This window comes from Bos grunniens, chromosome 11 (assembly GCF_055505025.1).
Source record: "Bos grunniens cultivar Pamir isolate PY7600 chromosome 11, Bosgru_T2T1.0, whole genome shotgun sequence".
Taxonomy (NCBI): domain Eukaryota; kingdom Metazoa; phylum Chordata; class Mammalia; order Artiodactyla; family Bovidae; genus Bos; species Bos grunniens.
In genome coordinates this window covers 5,441,223-5,462,184 of record NC_141175.1, presented here as the reverse complement: position 1 = coordinate 5,462,184, position 20,962 = coordinate 5,441,223, and the positions used below count along the sequence as shown (strand labels likewise).

The 20,962-nt window shown below is 58.2% G+C and overlaps 1 protein-coding gene across 10 annotated transcripts in view; it reads left to right on the top strand.

Annotated features, from left to right (window-relative positions):
• The window catches only part of NTNG2 (netrin G2), a 72,834-nt gene extending 53,759 nt beyond the window's left edge, over positions 1–19,075 (top strand). The window contains exons 3-10 of one of the 10 annotated variants that reach the window (XM_086324422.1): positions 3,014–3,186; positions 6,223–6,249; positions 7,221–7,358; positions 10,552–10,626; positions 12,345–12,446; positions 13,868–14,035; positions 15,875–16,009; positions 16,561–19,075. In XM_086324422.1, the coding sequence (XP_086180548.1) occupies positions 3,014–3,186; positions 6,223–6,249; positions 7,221–7,358; positions 10,552–10,626; positions 12,345–12,446; positions 13,868–14,035; positions 15,875–16,009; positions 16,561–16,796 (1,054 nt within the window). In that variant the 3' untranslated portion in view covers positions 16,797–19,075. Of the gene's footprint in view, positions 1–3,013; positions 3,187–6,222; positions 6,250–7,220; positions 7,359–9,227; positions 9,470–10,551; positions 10,956–12,344; positions 13,554–13,867; positions 14,036–14,539; positions 14,902–15,874; positions 16,010–16,560 lie in introns of those variants that run through there. The other 9 variants (XM_086324423.1, XM_086324428.1, XM_086324427.1 and 6 more) reach the window with 9 other exon arrangements.
• The last annotated feature ends 1,887 nt before the right edge of the window (positions 19,076–20,962 follow it).

Here is a 20,962-nt window from a genome sequence, read left to right as displayed (position 1 = left end):
CCCGGTTTGGGATCCTTGCCCTGGAAGGGCAGCCTCACAGCAGTGCTCCAGTCAGATGGAGACAAGGAGGGCAGGAGTGGGTGGGGGCAGTGAGAGCCAGGATGAAGGGTCTGGCAGACAGATTTATGAGGCGAAAAGATGCAGGAAGTTAAATATTCATCATGTGGATAAGCAGAGGCTAAGGGGGCACGCTCCCTCCAGGAGGAGCATCGCTGAGTGGGAGGCGAGGTGTGAAGAGGAGGGGAGTTGTGAGCTGAAGGAGAAATGCTGGGTAAGCTTTTGGGAAACAGTCTTAGAGACGCTGGGAGCCAGTGATGGGGAATGTTGCCCACTCTGGGCATCACTGGTGGGACGCAGGTGCCTCCACCCTCGTCCAGGCCACTGCCCTCTGCTGCCAGCTGGGCACAGCTTCCTCCCTGCCACCCCCCACCCCACCGTGCCCCAGCTCTGATCTCCCAGACAAAGCATCCTCCATGGAGCTGCCACAATGACATATAAAACACAGGCCAGAGCAGGACACCTCTGACCTTCCCCGGGCTTCCAGAACAGATTCCAGCCTCCATGTCAGGTCTGGCCTCCTCCACTCTTTCATCTCATCTCAGGCCTCATTGGTTGAGCTCTTCTTGGCCCAGGGATGTCTTCCCTCATGTTCTTGTCTCCTCCAGAAGGTTCTCCCCTCCTTGCCTGAGTAACTCTTGATGCTCTTGCAGGTCTCAGATTTAAATTGTTCTTCCTGGAAGCCTATCCTGCTCCCCGCTCAGACTGAGACCCCACGATCCCCTCTCCTTTGTAGAACACGTGGGCGCTGATGACAACTGACGTTGATGTTATAATTAAAAAGATTGGCATAATTATCATTTTAAGATTGTGTCTCGTGGAGTTTTAGGTTTACAGAAAACTGAGTGGGTTGCACAGAGGGCTCCTAATACCTAGGTTATTCACATCTTGCTTTTCTGTGATGCCTTTGTTACAGTTGCTGAACCGATACTGACATGCCATCGTCAGCTCAAGTCCACAGTTGACATTAGGGCTCTATCTTGATGCTATCTGGGTTCTGTAGGTTTTGACAAATACATAACGTCATGGGTCCACCATGACAGTGTCATACCGATCACTCCACTGCCCTTAAAATCCCTTGGGCTCCACCTATTAATCAACCCCCTGCCCCAACCCCACCACTGTTCCTTGTGTCCCTGCTGGATGCTGTGCTCCATCAGAATAAGGACCCCATCTGCTTTATCAACCACTGTACTTACCATTCCCAGCTCAGAGTCTGGCACATAACAGGTGCCCTATAAATATTTTTCTTTGCTTATTTTAATAAAAAGAAAACTCTACCAAACATGTTATTCTGCTTTTTACAAATATTGACAATTTATCTTGGAAATCTTCCCATATCAGAATGTAGAGCACTCTCTCTCTCTCTCTCTCTTTTATTACAGAGGTTTTCCAACATGCATACAAAAATAGAATCTGCTGTAATGAACTGCCACATACCTGTCACCCAACTTCAGCAATTAACTCATAGCCTTTCTCGTTTTGTCTGCATCTCTCCCCATGTTCTCCCTTTCTGGGTTATTCTGAAGTAGATCCCAGCCATCAGATCATTTCATCTGTAAATATTTGTGTGTCTCTAGAGATAAGGACTTTTAAACACACAATCACAATACCATCACTGCAGTTAATAAACATTAATTTAACACTGGGTGTCCCTGGTGGCTCAGACGGTAAAGAATCCACCTGCAATGCAGGAGACCCAGGTTTGATCCCTGGGTCAGGAAGATCCCCTGGAGAGGGGAATGGCTACCCACTCCAGTATTCTTGCCTGGAATTGTCCAGAATTCCATGGACAGAGGAACCTGGTGGGCTACAGTCCATGGTGTTGCAGAGTTGGACACGACTGAGCAACTAACACACACACAATTTAATATCACCAAAGGTAGTCAGTGTTCAAACTGTCTCACAAATACACTTTGTTTATCTGAGTTTAGGGGTTGTTTGAACCAAGGCCCCGATGAGGTCCAGTGCTGCCTTTGGTTGCTTTGCCCTTGAGGTTTTTTTTAATCGGGGTTCCTCCTTCCTCTGTATCAAGTTTTGCACCCCTTGCAATTCATCAGTCCTAGGAGCTATGTCATCACTTCTGGCTTTTGCTACTGCATCCCCCCTGGTGGTGTTTAGTTTGTTTCGCTGTCCTCTGTATTCCCTAATGAATTCCTAGCTGATCCAGAATCTGCTCCAGAGCGTTGATCAGATTCAAGTTCGATTTGTCTTGACGAGACTACTGCAGGGTGGGCTGTATCCTCCCACTGGGAAGTTTTTCTCTGGACGTCTCTGTTGCTGCTCCGTGCCCACAGCCATCCATTCAGTAGGGGATGCTGCATGACAACTTTCTAATTCTATCTTTCCTTCTTCAATCAGCAGCTGGACTGCTTCTATAAAAAGAAACATCCCCTCATCAATTGTTGGTTACCTGGAGGTATGCTTTATATAGGACATGCAAGACAAGTGCTTGATTCTTTCCCTTTATTTACTGGTTTCAAAATGATGAGTTGCCTATAAATATTTGAATGAATGAATGAATAATACATGTATGGATGAATTGACAGGGTTTTGGGAATCAGGGCTTCTTTCTGCTCTCAAGGGCACGGGTGTGGCCACAGCCAAGAGCAGGGATGCCACCTGAGGCCAGGGTCAGGTCCATGCAACCAAGGGCAGGTAACTCTTGCTACCTGTCAACCACCATGGTTGAAAGCCATGGTGATCAAAAGCTGTGTTACTAAAAATACAGCATCTGGGACAACCCCGTGAGAGGCAGGAGCCAGGGGCACCTCTTTCTGGAAGGACTCAGAATGGTGCATCAGGGGTACTTGTCCCAAAGGAGAGTCTTGGCAGGTTGGACAGGTGGCCTCAAGGGTCCCTTCCTGGCCACCCCGACACTCTCCCAGCCTTCCAGGGAGCCGGAACAGCCCGCTTACATGCTCACTGATGCCTTGCCCCCTCCATGTCCCCCCAGGTGCAAGTGCAACCTGCACGCCAACCTGTGCTCCGTGCGTGAGGGCAGCCTGCAGTGCGAGTGTGAGCACAACACCACGGGCCCTGACTGCGGCAAGTGCAAGAGGAGCTTCCGCACGCGGTCCTGGCGCGCCGGCTCCTACCTGCCGCTGCCCCATGGCTCTCCCAACGCATGTGCGTACACAGACTGGCCGTTGCACTCGGGCACCCCCACCCCTCCCCACCTCAGACCAGCAAGGCCATGGGCTCCCCCAACCTGCAGCCTCAGGAGCTGCGGATCTCATCCCAAACACGCATGCACACACACTTGCACAAAGGTGTGCACACAAACATGCATGCATAGACACGTGTGTGAACACATGCCCACACTCGCACAAAGATGTGCACACATGAACATGCACACATGCATGCAGACTCACATGCACACACACACAGGTGTGCACATAGATCTGCGTGCATGCACACACACGGGTGTGCACACACAAACATGCGCACATGCGCGCACACATATGAACACACACAAACATGCACACGTGCGTGCACACATACATTTGTGAGCTCTTGCACAGATACCCAAAGGTGTGCACACAAACCACTGACACACATTTGTGAACACATGCAAAAAGGTATGCATACAAACATGCATGCATGCCCTGACATATGTGCACACACATGTGAACACAGGGGCACGCCCTTTTTAACCAAACTCCCAAGTGCCAGGCCTTGTCATCAAGACCCTCTAGCATGCCTGCATCCTGCTGGCAACCTAAGATGAGCTGACTCAGCATCCTTCTCACTGACCTTCCCCTTCGTGACCCCCAGGCAGGAGAGAAGGCCCACAGGGTGTCAGGGAGGAGTGGGTGGGGATCCCTCCCTCCAGGCTGACCATTCCTCGTAAATGTCTCAGTGTTTACAGGACATTTACAGGCACTGCATGGCACCAAATGCTACGGGGTCCCCCCTTGAACCTCCGGGTGGCCCCTGGAAGTGGGTCTCCTGGTCCCGTTTTACAGAGGGATCCTCCGAGGCCCTGGCCATGCCCTCTACACAGTCCCCTCCTCTCTTGGCTCAGTCTTCGAGTGCCAGAGTCCATCCTCAGCGTGTGCCCTCACACACCTGCACCATGAACACACTTCAGGGGTCCCCGTCATCAGCCCCCAGCACAGTCCCTGGGTGTCTCCTTGAAATTGAGTCCCAGGGAGCCCCCAGCTGCTGTGGATAAGGGTCCAAGCTCGTCCATGGTGGGCTCTCCTCAGCCAGTCCCCCAACCCTACCAAGTGACTTGCTGACACTCGGCCAGTGCTTTGTCGAGGAGGCTACACAGGCACTTTATATACAGCTCCTCCCACCTCTGATAACCTCTCAGATGGTGTTTTCATTATGGTCCCACTCTCCAGATGAGCAAACTGAGGCCCAGCGACCCTCAGGGCCCTCTTAGTTTGGCAGCAAGTTAAGCACCAGCACTGGAGCCAGTTCCCAAGCCAGGCTGGGCTGCTGGGACCACTCGGCCCGCGCCCCTCCTGGGCACACTCTTTGGAGCCCGTCCATCGGCTCCCCGCAACCGAGTGGTGAAAGCTTTATGTAACTTGAGGCTGATCAAAGCTGGAAGCCTCACGATGAGGCTGTGACAGTATGTCGTGTGTGCGCCAGGGACACTCTCGAGGCCTTTGAAGGGTGACTTGCTGGAGTTGCAGCCCCCCCGCGGGCCTTCAAAGGCACAGTCAGTGCTCTGGGCTACAGCCCTGCCCCACCCGGAGGACGTCAACCCATCTCTGTTGCCAGAACCAGTTCTTGAGTTGCTGTCACCTCCCTCTGACTCAAAGGCTCACCTCCCTTCAACTGTTCTGCTGCCTCCCACTGAACCCCTCTCTGGGCCCCATTCTCCTCCTAGAAGGATCCGTGACACCCACAGACCGATACCATTACCTGCAGGTCATCCTGTGGGGCCCCTGGCGCATCCCCCCAGGCACCCCTCACTGTCCCGCCCCCAGAGTCACCAAGAGAGGCCCACACCCCAGCAACCACCCTGGGGCTCCTCACGCCCCATCTTTTGTCAGGACTGCCTGGAGGGGACGCTGTGGCCCCGGCTCCTTCCTCCTGAGACTGACGACTCCCACCCAGGTCAGACCGGGGCCTCGGGCGCCCGCAGCCCCAGAGCACAGACGCACACAGACAGAAAGGGCCAGGTCAGGGTCAGAGTCAGGCCTCTGCCACTCAGAACTGTGAGGCCTTGGACAAGCTGTCTCTCCCTCTGAGCCTTTGCTCGTTTGTAGAACCAGGACCCCAGAAGCCTGCCCTAGGGCTGTTGTGAACTGTAGCCCGCCAGGCTCCTCTGTCCATGGAATTCTCCAGGCAAATGAATCCTGGAGGGGGTAGCCATTTCCTTCTCCAGGGGATCTTCCCGGCCCAGGAATTGAACTTAGGTCTCCTCCATTGCAGGATGGATTCTTTACAGGGAAACCCAAATTGTAAAGTGAAAGTATTAGTCGCTCAGTTGTGTCCGACTTTTTGCTACCCCACTAGGCTCCTCTGTCCACGGGATTTTCCCAGGCAAGAATCCTGGAGTGGGTTGCCATTCCCTTCTCCAGGGGATCTTCCAGGGATCGAATCTCCTGGATTGCAGGCAGATTCTTTACCATCTGAGCCACCAGGAAGCCCTGAGCACTGAATGGCCAGGGTGGGGCGGCACTCAGCATGGGCCCACATGCAGAAAGCCCTCAGCACGTGACAGCCGCTGTGATCACCTTCCCGTCTACCCCACAGGCATCCCTGTGTTTCCCAGATGGGCACAGGCACAGCGGCTTCCCCCTGTGGCAGCTTCCATCAGAGCCTCCAGTAAACCAGTCTGTCCCTGTGCCTAGGACCCTCATGTTCTCCGACACCCCATTACCCGCCAGAGGATGACCTCCGGCCTCCTTGCCTTGCACTGGAGGACCTGAGAGTCTAAAGTCAAATGAGAAGGGTGCATGTGAGGCCCCCAGCAGAGGCTTATCAGCAGGTCCCCTGATGGGGTAAGTCACAGCTCCAAGACTCAGTTTCCCCATCTGCACAATGGGCTCAGAGCAGCCCTTCCCTCTCAGGCACCAGTGAGGGTGTAAGTGGAGAATCCGACCCAGTCCCTGCATGGTGAGGTGCCCCAGCCCCCTTGGTTTCCTGTCCCCAGCCTTGCCACCCCCTCCTTACTCTTCTGTGACCCCCCTCTTTCCGCAGGTGCCGCCGCAGGCTCCGCCGTCGGCAGTAAGTACACGCCAGGGCCACCCGTCTGGGGAAGGTGCCTGGGGCCGTCAGTGCACGAGCCTCTCTGCACGTCCTGGAAAAAACAGGAGAGGAAAGACGGGACTTTCCTGTCCTCCCCTCCCCAGGTCCACCCCCTCCTCTGATCCATTTGCTTCTTTCCCCTCCTTCCCTCCTTCCTGTCTCACAAGCCCTTCCCTCCAGCTTCTTGACTGGTGCTGCTTTGGAAAGATCCCCTTGTCCCACTCCCGCTGGGAACCCCCCACTTCTTCCACTCCTACCAGCCAAGAATGGGGGTCACCTTCCTTGACTGGTGGCAGAAGCCACCCCAGTCTGATCACAGGGTTTGGCCTCCCTCTGCACAGCCCACAGCTATCACCATGGCAGCTGCTCACCCGTGGGGAGTCTGGGTGAGATGAACCAGGATCTCGGCTGCAGGGAGGCTAGGGGAGGTGACCCAGACCCCCATGTGTCCAGCTCAGCTCAGGCCCCGAGCAGCCAGACTGTCTGAAGGAGGGTCTGGGCATCCCAGGAATTCAACAGGGAAGGTGAGGGAGGGTGGGAGGGGGTGACCAACCGACTATCGTTACGTCATCATCAAACATGCACAGTGCCGGGCATCAGCTAAGCAGGATCCTCGTACTATCGCGTTCTGTCCTTGCAGCCAGCACCCCCAGGTGGGTATTGCCATCTGCTCTCAGATTCAGCAGGAGAGAACTTGCCAGAGTCAAACAGCCAGCCAGCAGCAGACCCCAAATCTCAGGCTTCCAGGGGTGCCACCCCACCCCCTGCTATGGCTCTTTTGGGCCAAACTCAACCCCTGTGGGATGCCAATGGGCAGAGAGGGGCCAGAGGAAGCTGGATTCGGAGGTGACGCTGGGCCCCTCGGCGGGATAGTAAGCTGTTTGTCTGCACTGGTACCCCGCCACTGACCCCCACCTGCACCCTTTCTTGCTTTTCTCATCTCTCACCAGGCATCAGCAGGTCCCGGAAAGAGCCCGTCCCCAAAGCCCCTGTGGCCACTGCGGCCATTAGGAGGGACCCCGCTATTCCTACCCCCCCAACATCCAGTGCCTGGGCCCCCAGGGCTCCCAGCACCCTACAGCCCACAGGTGGGTGCCCAGCTGCCCTGCCCTTCCCCACTCCTTGCCCCAAGTCCCTGCCCCTCTCTGCGATGTGGGGGTATCAGCTCTGGGGAGGGCAGGGGCTTGGCTTTTAGAGCAGAGGATGCTGGACCCAGAGTCGCGGGAGCGTGATGCCTGGAGACCTCCAGGCAGTCCGGACTTCCTGTCGCTGGGGTCCAGCCAGGGCGCCCAGGGCTTGTGGCAAGCCCCTGGACCCCCCTCCCTAGGCACTGCTCAGTGTCGCCCAAAGAGCCCAGGGAGCCAGCTCAGGCCCCGCCCCCACAGCCATGCCAGCCCCCGGCCCTGCCCCTGCCCCCAGCGGCTGACCCCTAGGAGATGGACAGGGCAGGGTTAGCTGAGCAAACAGACTCCTCAGATCAGCAGGGCAGAGGAGATTGCCGCCTTGAGCTGTACAACCTCTGAGCTGGGCTTTTAGACTGTGGACTGCTGGGCCTTTGGGGGCGCAGAGTGCGGGGGCAGGGCCAAGCCAGGGGTGTGTGGCAGGCTTGGGCTGCTGGGGTGGCCCTCTGGTCTCCCCGGGGGAGTCCTGCCAGATCCTGCCTTCCGGGAGTGCCAGGACTTGACTCGTCCTCCCCCAAGGGTGACAGGGAGATGTGGCCAAGGTCCCTGGTTCCACCATCTGGGGCGGGGTGCCCCGACTGTGCGCCCCCACCCTGTCCCACCCCCTCTGCAGTGAGGAGCTGGCAAGGTGGGGGTCTCCTTACTCTTGGGGCAGTGCCATGACCCTTCCTTTCTCTGATGCTCACGGACCCAGAAACCCCTCTGTCAGCGGGAAGGGGTCCCTGACTCTCTGGCCTCAGCTTATTGTGGGGGATGGGGCTCAGCCCTCTCCTAGCTGCAGGAAAGTGCCCGCGCCCAGCTCCTCCACGGGACCAGAGGCTGACACCACATGTCTTTTCTTTCTGTCCCCCTCCTTTCTCCATGGGAGGCATTTGCCTGGGTGGGGTGGGGGAAGGGGCCCGCTGGGAGATCCGAGGATTTCAGGCTGGCCTCCTGGCCCAGGAATCTCTCTGGGCGGAGGACACGGGTCACTGGGAGTCCGGGCTCCAGACGTAAGTTGGGCCAGCCTCCTGAGACTCCGCACTTTTTTGTTGTTGAGTCTGTGATGGGCAGACCGGACCGAAATAGTCGTGGTGGGTGCCATGTCTGCCTGCAGGCGGTGATCTATCTGGGTGGGAGGCCAGACAGACACACGCGCACGCACACACACACACACACACGTCGAGGAACCTGGCCTCCATTTTTGGAGCTGCTTCTGATGGGGGACATGGGGTGCCAACTGCAAAGCTGGGAATTAAGGAGAGTGTCAGAGTCGGGGCTGTGAGCCTGGGTGAGGGAAGGTATGAATTGTGAGGGTCCCCAGGACTCTGATGGTAAGAAGGAGGCACCCCTCCCTCCAGGCTGGACTATCAGACATCCAGAATGGTCAGGGTCCTCTTTGCCTCTTGAGCCCAGGGCCAGGCTGGGAGCCCAGTCCCTAGCGGCCCAGGTCTTAGGGGTCATCAGTCCTCTTTAGCACCTGAAGCCCATGCCTGGGTCCCCATGATGCTCCCCAACCCCCCACCACTGATAACACATTCACTGTGGGAGGTGGAGACCGGGTGCCTCCTGGGCCAGGAGCTTGTGGTGGATTCCTGGTTCACAGCCCCGAGAAATGGGGACTGAGATTTTCCTAGTCTCCCCAGGTTAAGGCTTAGGAAGCAGCAGCTGGGTTTTTACAGTATGTAAATAATCCTTCAATAAAGCTGTTTTAAAAAGAAAGAGTAGTTGCTCAAGGAAATAAGACAGGTCCTGACCTTGGGGCTCACTGACTTCTGATGCTTCCTGCCCACTCAGCTGCCCAAAGCCACCGTCCTGAGACCTTGGGGAGCTGTGAGGTGGTGCTGCCTTTAAGGCCAAGTTTGCACGACTCCCCAGTTTTGAAGGAACAGACGGGCATCCATCTGGCCTTGGCAAGCAACACGAGTCACTCTGAGAAGGCTCTTCCGGAACACCTGAGCGCATCCCTGGAAAGTCCAGTCTTTCCCACCCCCAGGCCACCAGAAAGGTCCTGATCCTCTCCAGGTGCCTCCCAACAGGTGCTTCGGGCTCTTTGGCCCGAGTCCAGCTGGGCCTGTGGACCGCTGGCCCACGTGTCTCTCCCTGCTGCCCATGTCAAGCTGTCCTGAGGGTGAGGGCTGCCAGCAGAGAGGCTGTTCAAGACCACTAACCCTGTCCCCAGCGTGGCTGCGGGGGGTGGCGGGAGCGAGACTGCAAAGCACCATGCCTTCAGGGCGGGTTTATCGCAGCCCTAATTAAGCCCTTGCCAATTTGAGTCCCGAGGCCTCTTCTCATTGAACATCCCATAAATGTCAATTTCACATCCAGAGGCTCCCGGCTCCCGGCTGGAACATCCCCCGCACTTTTTAGCTGGTAGATTTTCTTTCTCTTTCTCCACCAACTGGCATCATGCATAATCCCTTTAAGAAGCGGAAAATACCCGATTTCTCCCCTTGACCCTCTGGGTTTGTCCTTTGAAATTCGGCAGAGTGATTCTCCCATTTCTCGTCTTGCCAGCCCTGCCCACATCGCCTACTGTGGGTCCAGATAGTCCTGGAGACAGGCAGTGTGGCACTTGGGGGCTAACTCATATTGGGGTCCCTGGTGAAGATGGGCCCAATCTAGGGCTCAGGGAGGATGCTCTGGTGGCCGGATCGGGGTTGGACTGGAAGCCTTCAAGGACCCTCTGGGCATGTTTGGTGTCTTGGCCAGAACACACACACTCCCTTTACAGCCATCGGCCAGAGACCTCAGTGCAGAGAGGTCTGGGCCCCAATTCCGGACTCTGTCTAACTCCAGCCTTCATTCAGAACAGAGGCCACGCAGGGAGGGAGCTCCAAGAATGAGGAGTCCCTCTGAAGAAAGGGCTGTCCAAAGTATGCAGATTCTCAGGCAGGGGTCCCTGTTCCATCCGGCATCCCTGCGCCCTTCAACAGGCTGCCTTAGCATAGATGCTGCCTCTCCTATAGATTTGAACCCAGTTCCACTTGGCTGGTGTAGACAGAGCTGCTTCTTAGAGTGCTGCTTCTGTAAGGGGCCTGCAGGGGGTGATGCCTCAGGAGGTCCCTGGGACAGCCCCAGCCCCTCGCGTGACTTGGTTTCTCCTCTTTTCTCCCCCAAGAGTGGAGCAGGCCATCCACCGCTGCCCCGCTCTGGGCGAGCGCCCCTTGGCCCCGAGTGTCCTCCAGTGCAGAAGGTATGGGGGGGAGGGTGCTCCTGAGACTCTGCAGAGGAGGAGGGATCAGGGCCACGTGGCGGGAACCCCGGGTGGCAGGGGGCCCCCTGAGGGCAGAGGGAGGGGCCTTGGAACTCTACTCCGCACCCCCAACCCCACCTACTTAGCCAGCGTGGCCTCACCACACCCGACCCCTTTCAGTCCTGCACTCTAACCCTCACCTTAACCCCCGAGAGCTCCCAAGCCCTGTGGAGACCCTGTCCTGAGAACAGTAATGCCCTGCGACTCAAGAGTCAGAGAGGGTTTCCTGCAGGGGCTTGGCTCCTGGGTCGGGAAGATCCCCTGGAGGAGGGCATGGCAACCCATTCCAGTATTCTTGCCTGGAGAACCCCATGGACAGAGGAGCCTGGTGGGGCTACAGTCCATGAAGTCGCTTCTAGGGGAAGGGGGAGGGTAGCCTTCTGGGTGGCAGGACCAGCTGCGGCAAAAGCTTGGCGGTGGGATGCCAGGGAGCGGTGGCTTCACCAAGCGAGACCTGGGGAGGCCTCGGGGGATCACGCTGAGACCAAGCCCAGAGCCTCATTCTCCCATTGCGTTGGGAAGAAACTCGTGTGGGCTCGAGGACTCATCTGCACTTATAGTGGACACACCCAAGAAGCACACAGGGTCTGCCTGAGTCGCCAAGATGGGACACTGTCCCTGGTCCCAGCTCACCGTTCCCTGGTCGGTAAGACCTGATGCCAGGCTCGGGCGGCAACCCCACCCGCACCTCCAGTTCCCCTCTCACCGGCTGTGAATGGTGAGCAGGGCTTTGAGCGCCCCCTGCTGGTGAGTGGTTCCGGAGGCAGAATCACAACTGGGGAGGGTCAGCGGAGACCTCCGAGTCAGCGGGCGTCCTCCCCGGCGATGGGGAGCCAGCTGGAGCAATCACATCCTGGCCCTGGACCGACTGGGGCACCGCCGCCTCCCAGGTAGAAGCCGAGGGGACCGTGGCATGCTCCCCCACAAATAAAGGGCTGGGGTTCTGGGCAGTCTGTGCTCCTGGCTAGATGGCTCCTGCCAGTGGAAGGCAAAGGACTCACTCACTATGCCTGGAGCAGGGAGCTTGCTTCAGAAAGGAAATGCTGAGTCGCTCAGTCATGTCTGAGCGACTTCATGGACTGTAGCCCGCCAGGCTCCTCTGTCCATGGGATTCTCCAGGCAAAAATACTGGAGTGGGTTGCCATTTCCTCCTCCAGGGGATCTTCCCGACCCAGGAATCGAACCTGCATCTCTTGCTTCTCCTAGATTGGCAGGCAGTTCTTCACCACTGAACCCCTGGGAAAGGAAGGAAGATGCCCAAATCTTGCATCCAGCTTCACACTCTGGACTTGACCCTCACAGAAGCCTGGAGAGGAGCAATAGTTCAGGGTGTCCAACGTGGTGTTTTTCAACCACTCAAACCGTCCAGCTTCAGCAGTCTTTAGCATAGCATGAGAGATGTCAGAGAATAATGTGGGAGGATTCATCCAGCTGAACTGATGGTAGATGGTCTCCGAGGGGGGGAACCAAGGGCACGCCGGGTTCTGCGTGCTGCTGGCTGTGCTGTGTCATCTCAAATCTGAGCAGGTGACAAAGCTGCTCCAGAGCTCACCCAGGGCACCTTGGGAGCCTCTACTGGGCTTTATCTGGGCAAAGACAGCCCGCCCTGGGCAGCTGGACCACGGCTGATGAAAGGGCTTGTTTCTCATCTCTCCAAGCTGCGGGCACCGCCCCTGTTGCCCCCGCCCCCGCCAAGGCCTCCAAACTTTTCCAGCTCAGGCCCAAATCTCCTCAGGTGATGCCTGTTGAAGAATTCGAAGGTAAGAGGGAGGCCGTGCGGTGGATTAGTCCTCCTCCAGCATTTCTTCCCTTACTTCCCAGAAAAAGTGCCGGACGAGGACCAGTGATGCCCAGCTCAGAAAACCCTCCCAGAGTAGCTGGGTCAAGGTGAAGTGGAGCCTGTCTCCCCTCTGGTGCTCCCTCCCCGAGGGAGCTGGGGGCAGGCATGAGTCAGAAGCACAGTGGGCAGGCACAGGGCAGGCAGAGCAGCTGCCAGAAATAGCCTGTCCTGGCTCCCCTGGGAGGTGTGTCCCAGCGGCTCATCTTGGTGGAAGCAAGATCGGGGACACGGGGTCACCGACAGTACTCCTTGGGACACCTGGAGGATGTCTCACCTTCTCACTGTCCCTGGAGGGACAAGGTGACGGGGACAGGAGGCCATGGGGCGGGAAAGCCACCCAGCTCCTCCCGGGCATAGCTCAGAGGCTCTTTTCTTCAAGGTCTCCCACGTCCTTGACCCTGACACCTGGTCAGTCCTCCCTTCTCCCATCACAAAGGGAAGTGTGGCTCCTCTAGGGATACACAGATGGTGTCTCACAGAGGGCATCCTTCCTTGTTCAAGGGAATGCTGAACCTCTTAGGAGGGGACACCAAGGGACGGCCCCCATCTGTGGCAGGGAAGGTGACCCTCCTCACCAAACTCCACCTCCCTTGATGACGTCAAGGGAGTCATCTCCAATCCCTGGGGGCCTCCCCTTTGGGGGTCACAGGTGCCTCCAGTGAGAGTCAGAAGCTGGGCCAGGGCTGGCCTTGGAGGTCAAGGCGAGAATCTCAGGGCACAAAGCTTAAGGCAGCACTTGCTATCGGGGTCCTGCAAGAGCAGGCGCTCTGCTGCCAAGCACATCTGCAGAACAGCCCAGGCTAATAAGAAAGGGTCCTGCAGGTGGGGGTTTCCTCGAACCATCTTCCAAAGCAGCACGGGGAGGAAGTTCCTGGTCCTTCCCACCTCTGGCGTACATGCATGCATCTGCCCTTCACTGAATCACTGGGATACTGTGGTGAGCGCAATGTACCCAGGCACCGCCCTCCCTGAGCTCACCACCCGATGGCATGACCCATCCTCCCTGCATGGATCATTTCTAATCACCCCAGCATCCCTCCAGAGAGCGCTTCACCCCGGTACCCAGCCAGGGCTTCAGCGGGTGCCCCCTGGTGCCCTGCCCTCGGGGCCAGGTGGGAATTTGTGGGCCGGGCCCACGCTGGTTCTCATTCTGGTTCAAAGCTAGCAGGACCATCCCTCCCCAAATGGCACAGGAGTGTTGGAGGCCTGGGGCACCTTCCTGTGCCAGGTACCTGCCGCCCCTGCCTCAGTTTCCCTGACTGCATGGGGGAGGGGTCGCAGGAAGGCACCGTCTCCGTTTGCTCTCTGACCCTTGGTGTTTCTCATGCTCGGCCGGCCCAGACTGCGAGTGCTACGGCCACTCCAACCGCTGCAGCTACATTGACTTCCTGAATGTGGTGACCTGCGTCAGCTGCAAGCACAACACGCGGGGCCAGCATTGCCAGCACTGCCGTCTGGGCTACTACCGAAACGGCTCTGCAGAGCTGGACGACGAGAACGTGTGCATCGGTGAGCCCTCGCTGGCATGTGGGGGGCATGGGGCGCAGGGTGCCAGAGAGGCGTTAGATGGGAGTCTGGAGACCCCTGCATTGGAACCCCGTGGGGAGGCTGGTGGTGGTCATTGTTGTTCAGTCGCTCAGTCGTGTCTGACTCTTTGCAACCCCATGGACTGCAGCACACCAGGCTTCTCTGTCCTTCACTAACCCCTGGGGTTTGCTCAAACTCACGTCCATTGAGTTGGCAATGCCATCCAACCATCTCATCCTCTGTCACCCCCTTCTCCTCCTGTCCTCAGTCTTTCCCAGCGTCAGGGTCTTTTCCAGTAAATCAGTTCTTCACATCAGGTGGCCAAAGTATTGGAGCTCCAGCTTCAGCATCAGTCCTTCCAATAAATATTCAGGGTTGATCTGGAAAAATTCCAACTCCAGGGCCCACTCCGGCTGGGTGTTTCTAAGGACAGAAGCCTCCAGAATCTGCTCTATTGATAAGCTCCCCATGTGGTTCTCCCCGCAGGCACTGGAGTTTCAGAACCACGCGTTTGAGCCAAAGACAGGGTCTAGGGCTTGCCTGGCTGTGTGGTGGTGGTGGTGGTGTAGTCGCTAAATCGTGCTCGACTCTTGCGACCCCATTGACTGTAGCCCACCAGGCTCCTCTGTCCATGGGATTTCCCAGGCGAGAATATTGGAGTGGGTTGCCATTTCCTCCTCCAGGGAGATCTTCCCAAGCCAAGCTGTGTGCCTTTCAGCAATTCTCTTCCCCTCTCTGGGCCTGTTTGTAAAGTGGGAGATGAATCAGATCAAGGGTTGTTCAATCCTTCTGGGGGGACTGATGCTTTTCTTCAAATGAATTTTCTCTTGTGCTTTATAAGCCCTCCACCCCGCAGTGAGCAAATGGTCTGCTTTCCTTACCCTCTGCGCCAGGCCTGGCTTTTGTGGTAAAGAAGGAAATAAATCTACAAGGGGCCCTGGGCCCAGCCAGGGGCAGGCCAGCCCCAAAGGTGGGCCCCATGGCCTGCAACCAGCACCCACTAGACTGGAACGCTGTCTCCTGTAGAGGCCAGTTCTCAGCCCTGGGATGCCCAGCGCCCTTGGGAACCCCCTGTCCATGCCCCGCCCAGCAGGCTGGCCCTGGCTGTGCAAAGCTGCAGCTGTCAGTCTGAATTATGGCAGCGGCCTTCAGATAATTTCATCAATTCTCAAGTGATCCCAAGGGAACTGTACAGCCCCGTCACACTGGCCAGCCGCGGGGTGACAGGGAGGGGCCTCTAGATCCGATTAGAGGCGGTCCTCCCCACCCCCCAGGACCTCCTTTTTCTTTGCCTGCTGCCTCCACCCCCGGCCCAGCAAGGACACCCAGAGTGGAGGCGTTTGCCTCCCCCAAGGGGCAGAGGCCCCAGGAAACCGACTGGGAAGGGGTAGGGTGAGGCTGGAGGCCCTGGAGGAGAGCTGTGGATGCCCGCTACACCTTCCTGTCCCCACACACAACACAGCCCGCAGGTCAGATGTCAGGTGGCCCCGATGAGGCCCCGCCCACCTGTCAGTCACCGCTCTTTGAAGCTGGGGTGGATCAGCGCCCGCCCCAGTTACAGAAGCGGGGAGACGGGCCCAGAGAGCGGAAAGGGCTGGCCCAGGCCACAGCGCCAGGGCCAGAAAGAGGGGAAGGGGCTGTCTGGATGGGAGGAAATGCCGTCTTCTCTCGCGATCTGGACACCCCAGGCAGCCCTCACCCCACCGTCCAGCCGCGGATGCGGAGATCCGACGGGGAGGGTGGCGGGGTCTGGCGGGATGGGTCCGTGCGGACAGCGCCCACAAGTCACCCTGATCACTCGCCGTGCGACTGTCGGTCCAGAGTGTAACTGCAACCAGATCGGCTCCGTGCATGACCGGTGCAACGAGACCGGCTTCTGCGAGTGCCGCGAGGGTGCGGCGGGGCCCAAGTGCGACGACTGCCTCCCCACGCACTACTGGCGCCAGGGCTGCTACCGTGAGTGCGCGCCGGGAGGATCCGGGGCTGTGGGGCCTGGGGTGGGGCCTGATGCTGCCGGGCGGGGCCAGTGGGTGGGCGGGGCCTGATGCTGCCGGGCGGGGCCCTTGGGTGGGCGGGACCTGATGCTGCGGGGGCCTGTAGGTGGGTGGGGCCTGACGCTGCCGGGCCAGTAGGTGGGTGGGGCCTGACGCTGCAGAGCGGGGTCAGTTGGTGGGCGGGGCCTGATGTCAAAGGCGGGGTCTGGGTGATGGACGGGGCTTGAAGCGACTGTTTGTGGAGTAGGTACCGGGAAGGGAGTTGGAAGCGAAAGAGGAGCTGGGAGTTGGGAGTTGGCAGGAGGCGGGGGCTTTCGGGGAGGAAGGGAGGCTGTCCCAAGAAGTCACGGGCTGGCGGAGACCCGATGTTAGCCACCGGAAGAGGGTGGAAGGGCGCTCCAGGTACTTGGACCGGCACATCCCAGTCGCAGAAGCTCCAGCGCCAGTGGTGGTGCTAGTGGGTTCGGGGTGGACCAGACCGCCGCCCGCCTTAACCGCCCCTCCGCCCCGCAGCCAACGTGTGCGACGACGACCAGCTCCTGTGCCAGAACGGGGGCACCTGCGTGCAGAACCAGCGCTGCGCCTGCCCGCGTGGCTACACCGGCGCGCGCTGCGAGCAGCCCCGCTGCGACCCCGCCGACGACGAGGGCGGCCTGGACTGCGACCGCGCGCCGGGGGCTGCCCCACGCCCCGCCACCCTGCTCGGCTGCCTGCTGCTGCTGGGGCTGGCTGCCCGCCTGGACTGCTGAGCCCTGCGGAGGGCACCCCGGGCAGGGTGGGGGCCAGTCCGCGCGCCCTGTCGCGCCCTGCGCCCCTCGCCCGGAGAGCCAGGGGGCCCCCGGGGGCCGGCGTCCGAGGCCTGGCGGTGAGAAGGGTGCGGCCTGAGCTGCTCCCAGGTGCTACTCAGCAGAGTCCTCCCGCCCCGTCCCCCCTACCCCAGTGGCACCTGCCCCCGCCCCTGCACGGCAGCGGGGGATGCTGTGGGGTCCTGGCCCCAGCGGCCTGCGATTTTGGTCTTAGTTTTTCTTTTATATTACCCACCGCCCCTTTCCTTTTTTTTTTTTTTTTTTTTTGCTGGCAGTGAGACAGAGGGTGGGGAGAAACGCTGCTCACCCCACACCCTCAGATTCTGCCTCCTGCCACACACACGACTGTTGCAGACACCCCCAACGCCTGTGCCTGGCTCTCCACCAGCCAGCGGACCCAAAGTCCAGTTGCCTACAACTCTAGTCGCTGACGATTCTCTTTTCTATTCTTGGTTTTCCTTTGCAACCCACCAGACCCTAGGCCTTTCCAGAGGTCTGGGGACCAAGGAGCTCACTGTCTGGGGGCAAGGAGTCAGGACGGAGGGTTGGGAGGGCCGTACACTTCCTTTTGTAGAGAACTATTTTTGTTTGTATTAACTGCCCCTATGAAGGAGGGCCCCGGGCGGGGACGTTGGTCACCATGGTGGGTGGTTGATGGCGTATAATCTGACAGTAAAGAATCTGCTCACTGCTGCCTCCAGGGCCTGTGTTCTTTCTGCTCTTTTTTACCCAGCAAGTGTGGAGGTGAAAAGAAAAGCCTTAAAGAAACGGTTTCACTCTTAAGGCCCGTCTCTTCCCCAGGCCCCTCTGTGAATAACGGGCAGGTGTGGCCAGCAGCGCTGTCTCGCTACGTGGCCAGGTCTGGCCCTGCAGTGACCTCCGATGTTCCCCAAACTTGGGAGGTTGTCTTCCTCCTTTCCCTAAAAAAAAAAAAATCCAAAGTATAGTGGCACTTTTCTTTGGCTGTCCTCAAATTTAAAAGCACATGGTAGACAAGGATTTGCTGAGAAGTCCCAGGGAAGGGACTAGCAGAGCGCGGAACAGGGCTGGACACCGATGATTCTATTTATAAACCGGTATCTGAGGGGAATTTCTATCAGGCCCGCTGGACCCTCAGCCTCAGGCCCGTGTCTGAAGCTGGGGCCGCGGCCTTCCGGCGCCCCCTGGTGGCCAGATTCCAAGGTGGGCACAGGCTGATGGAGGCGGAATGGCAAAGACCCACAACCCACCATCCTCCCCTTTCATCTTCCTCTTTCCCTCCCGAGCATCAGTAAGGGGACGGCCAAGGGGACCAGGGACAGCCTGGGAATTGTGAAAGGAAGCTCGGAAGAAAGGGGTCCATTAGCTTAGCCCTGTACTTCCGAGGTGCCCATGGGTCTCTTTCTGGGCCTTGGGAGTTGGACTTCCCTGCTGTCTCTCAAGAAGGTCTGGCTTTCCTCGGCCACCTGCTTACTTCCCAGCTGCCTCGGAAGATTCCCAGAACATGGATCAGGTTCTGGTTCCTTGCTGTTCCTACAGCCTCCCCACCCCCACCCCCCAGCACCTGCAGCTACCCTCTGGCTGCAGCCAATCTTTCCAGTCTGGGATGTTTAACATAAAACTGTGTTCATTCCTCCTGCAAGTCCCCAGAGCAAGGCTCAGCCAGAGTCTAACGAAACTTGGCCTTGCAGATGACAAGAGATTACAGCACGGCCACAAGTGATATAAAATGTGTTTAGGGCCTCTCAGGGCCAAACACCAGGCCCTTCTGGCCTCCTGATCTGTCTCAGCTCCCAACCCCAAAGTGCCTTCTGTCAGGTCCCCATGCCCCCTCTCCCTTACCATCCTTACCTTCTTAGTGACAAGCTCACTAGCTCAGTGGCTAAAAGAAAACATCCCTGGGGCACCTGGCTGCCTAGTGTGCTCATGTGACCCAGCTCTGGCCAATGGGCTACAAGCAAGGGTAGTGGGCGCGGCCTCCGGAAAGTCTTCAAAGCCTTTGTTTGCCTTCACTCCGCACCAAGCCTCAGTTGGCCAAGTTTGGGGCCCCTGCTTGTTTCTCTGGCCTCCTCACTCTGATACTCACTCAGCATGGTTTGGGGAGCCACCTCCTCAGGATGGTGGAGCCCAGAAGGTGGAGATTGGTTTTCTGAGGACCTAGCAGAGCTGGGTGACGCCAGCCCTAGTTGCTCGCCTCTTCACTTAAATGTGTGAGAAAAAATAAACCTTGATGTCATCAAAAACACTGGTCTTTGGGTTTTTTGTCACAAGCGGACTTACGGGTTCCTAAGTTATTGGCCTTTCCCACTCAGCATCTGGGTCCCCAAGTCCACTGAGGCAGAGACACTAAAACGCTCCCAGCCACGGCCCCCACGTCATAACACTGCCCATGAGGAAGACAACAGGTCATAGCGGCTTTAGGCCCGGGAGTTCAGGGCCTCACTGTCTCAAGACCCTCTTTCCAGGACAGGACCGGCCTCCACCTTCAGATGAGCAGGGGTGGGGGGGTGGGGGTCTGGGGGGGACGAAGGAGAAGTGGGAGCAGGCTGAGCAAATCTACCTCTAGGTAAACACCAGCTGCTGGCTGCAATTTGTAAGCAGTGGCTTCTCCTCCTCCTCCTCCTCGTGATGTTAACATAGGAAGCACAATCACTCGCCCCTAAATACACACACAGAATCTTTGGTCCCTTGACAGAAGCAGAGCTTGAGACACAGGTTCAGAGCGTGGATCATGGAGGGGGTGCTGTTTGGAAGATGGATGAGACGATTCGGATGGGGGCGGGGAGGCCCAGTGAGGTATACCTGAGGGCACCCACCGAGGCTCTGAGCAGAAACTCCATCCTGAAGCAAGGGGCAGGCTCACGTCATGGGCTTCATGCTGGATTTGGGGCCCCCCCAGTACAGAAGGTGGGCAGCTGTAAGTTGTATCAGGCATTGCAGCATTGCAGGGGTGGTTCCTATAGACGGACTCTGGGCCAGGCATCAGCAGCTTCTACTGTACACACACACACAGACACACAGACGCACAGACACACACACACACACACCTTGGTGTCACCCTGGTTGTGTCCCCAGGAAGGGTCCTGAGAGGTCGGGGAGGAGGTGGGCAGAGCCCTGCCTGCCCTGACCCCTCTCAGCAGGGCCAGTGGCACTGTGGCAGCTCCCCTAGGGTCAGTGTCTACACAAGCCAGGGGCAGGGAGGTGGAGCACATTGTAAATCAGACTGGCAGCCCTGGTCCCCCAGGAGGCAGCCCAGGCCCTGACCCTGGTCAGAGGCCGGAGGGAAAGTTGCCGGCAGCCATTTGGAAAACTCTGACATCTTCCAGGCACAGCCCCACCTCTTCAGTGGTGCTTCCTGGTCCCGGACCTCATGTGTGGACATCTGGTTCTGAGTGGTTGAGAGGAGAAGGCTCCGCTTTCACAACGTGGATGGTGACAGCCACTGTCCGCGGGCCCGGCCTGTGCGTCCTTAGGCTTCACCGTCATGAACTTCACCCTAGGACAGGACTCTCAGCCTCAGTGCCACCAACATTGGTGGCACTGCCGGGTCGGGTGGGCGCAGCTGTGCTGTGCAGGTAGGATGTTTAACAGCATCCTTGGCCTCCGGTCTCCAGGTGACAGTCGCTTTCCCTCCCAAGTTGCAACAACCAAAAGTGCCTCCGGGCATTGCAAATTGGGGGTGAAACTGTCCTGCGTAGAGAATGTTCTAGGTGGAAGGACGGGTCTACCCAGTTAACAGAGAGGGAAGTGGAGGGTTCGATTTGGGAGGTAACTTGCCTGAAGTCACGCTTGCTAAGAAGCAGGGGCAGGAAGTGATTCAGGATGGCAAGAGTGTGAAGCCCAGGGCGGGGAGGGGGCGCCGACCTCCACCCTGCAGGGCCTGCAGCTCTGGCCCAACCCCCTCCTCCGCGCCTGCAGCGGCTCCAGGACAGAGCGAGGTGCCCTGGGGAGCCAGGTGTCATGCAAACGGCCCTGCTGTCAGGGAAAATGCCCTGCCCGCTGCCCCCACGTGCCCCCTCTAAATAAGCGGGCCTGCTGCGTCGGCACTTTTAGTTATGAGGCGTTTATGGGCACCTGGGGAGCGGCTGTGGGCATCTCCCCGCAGGCCTGGGCAGGCAGGGCTGAGAGGG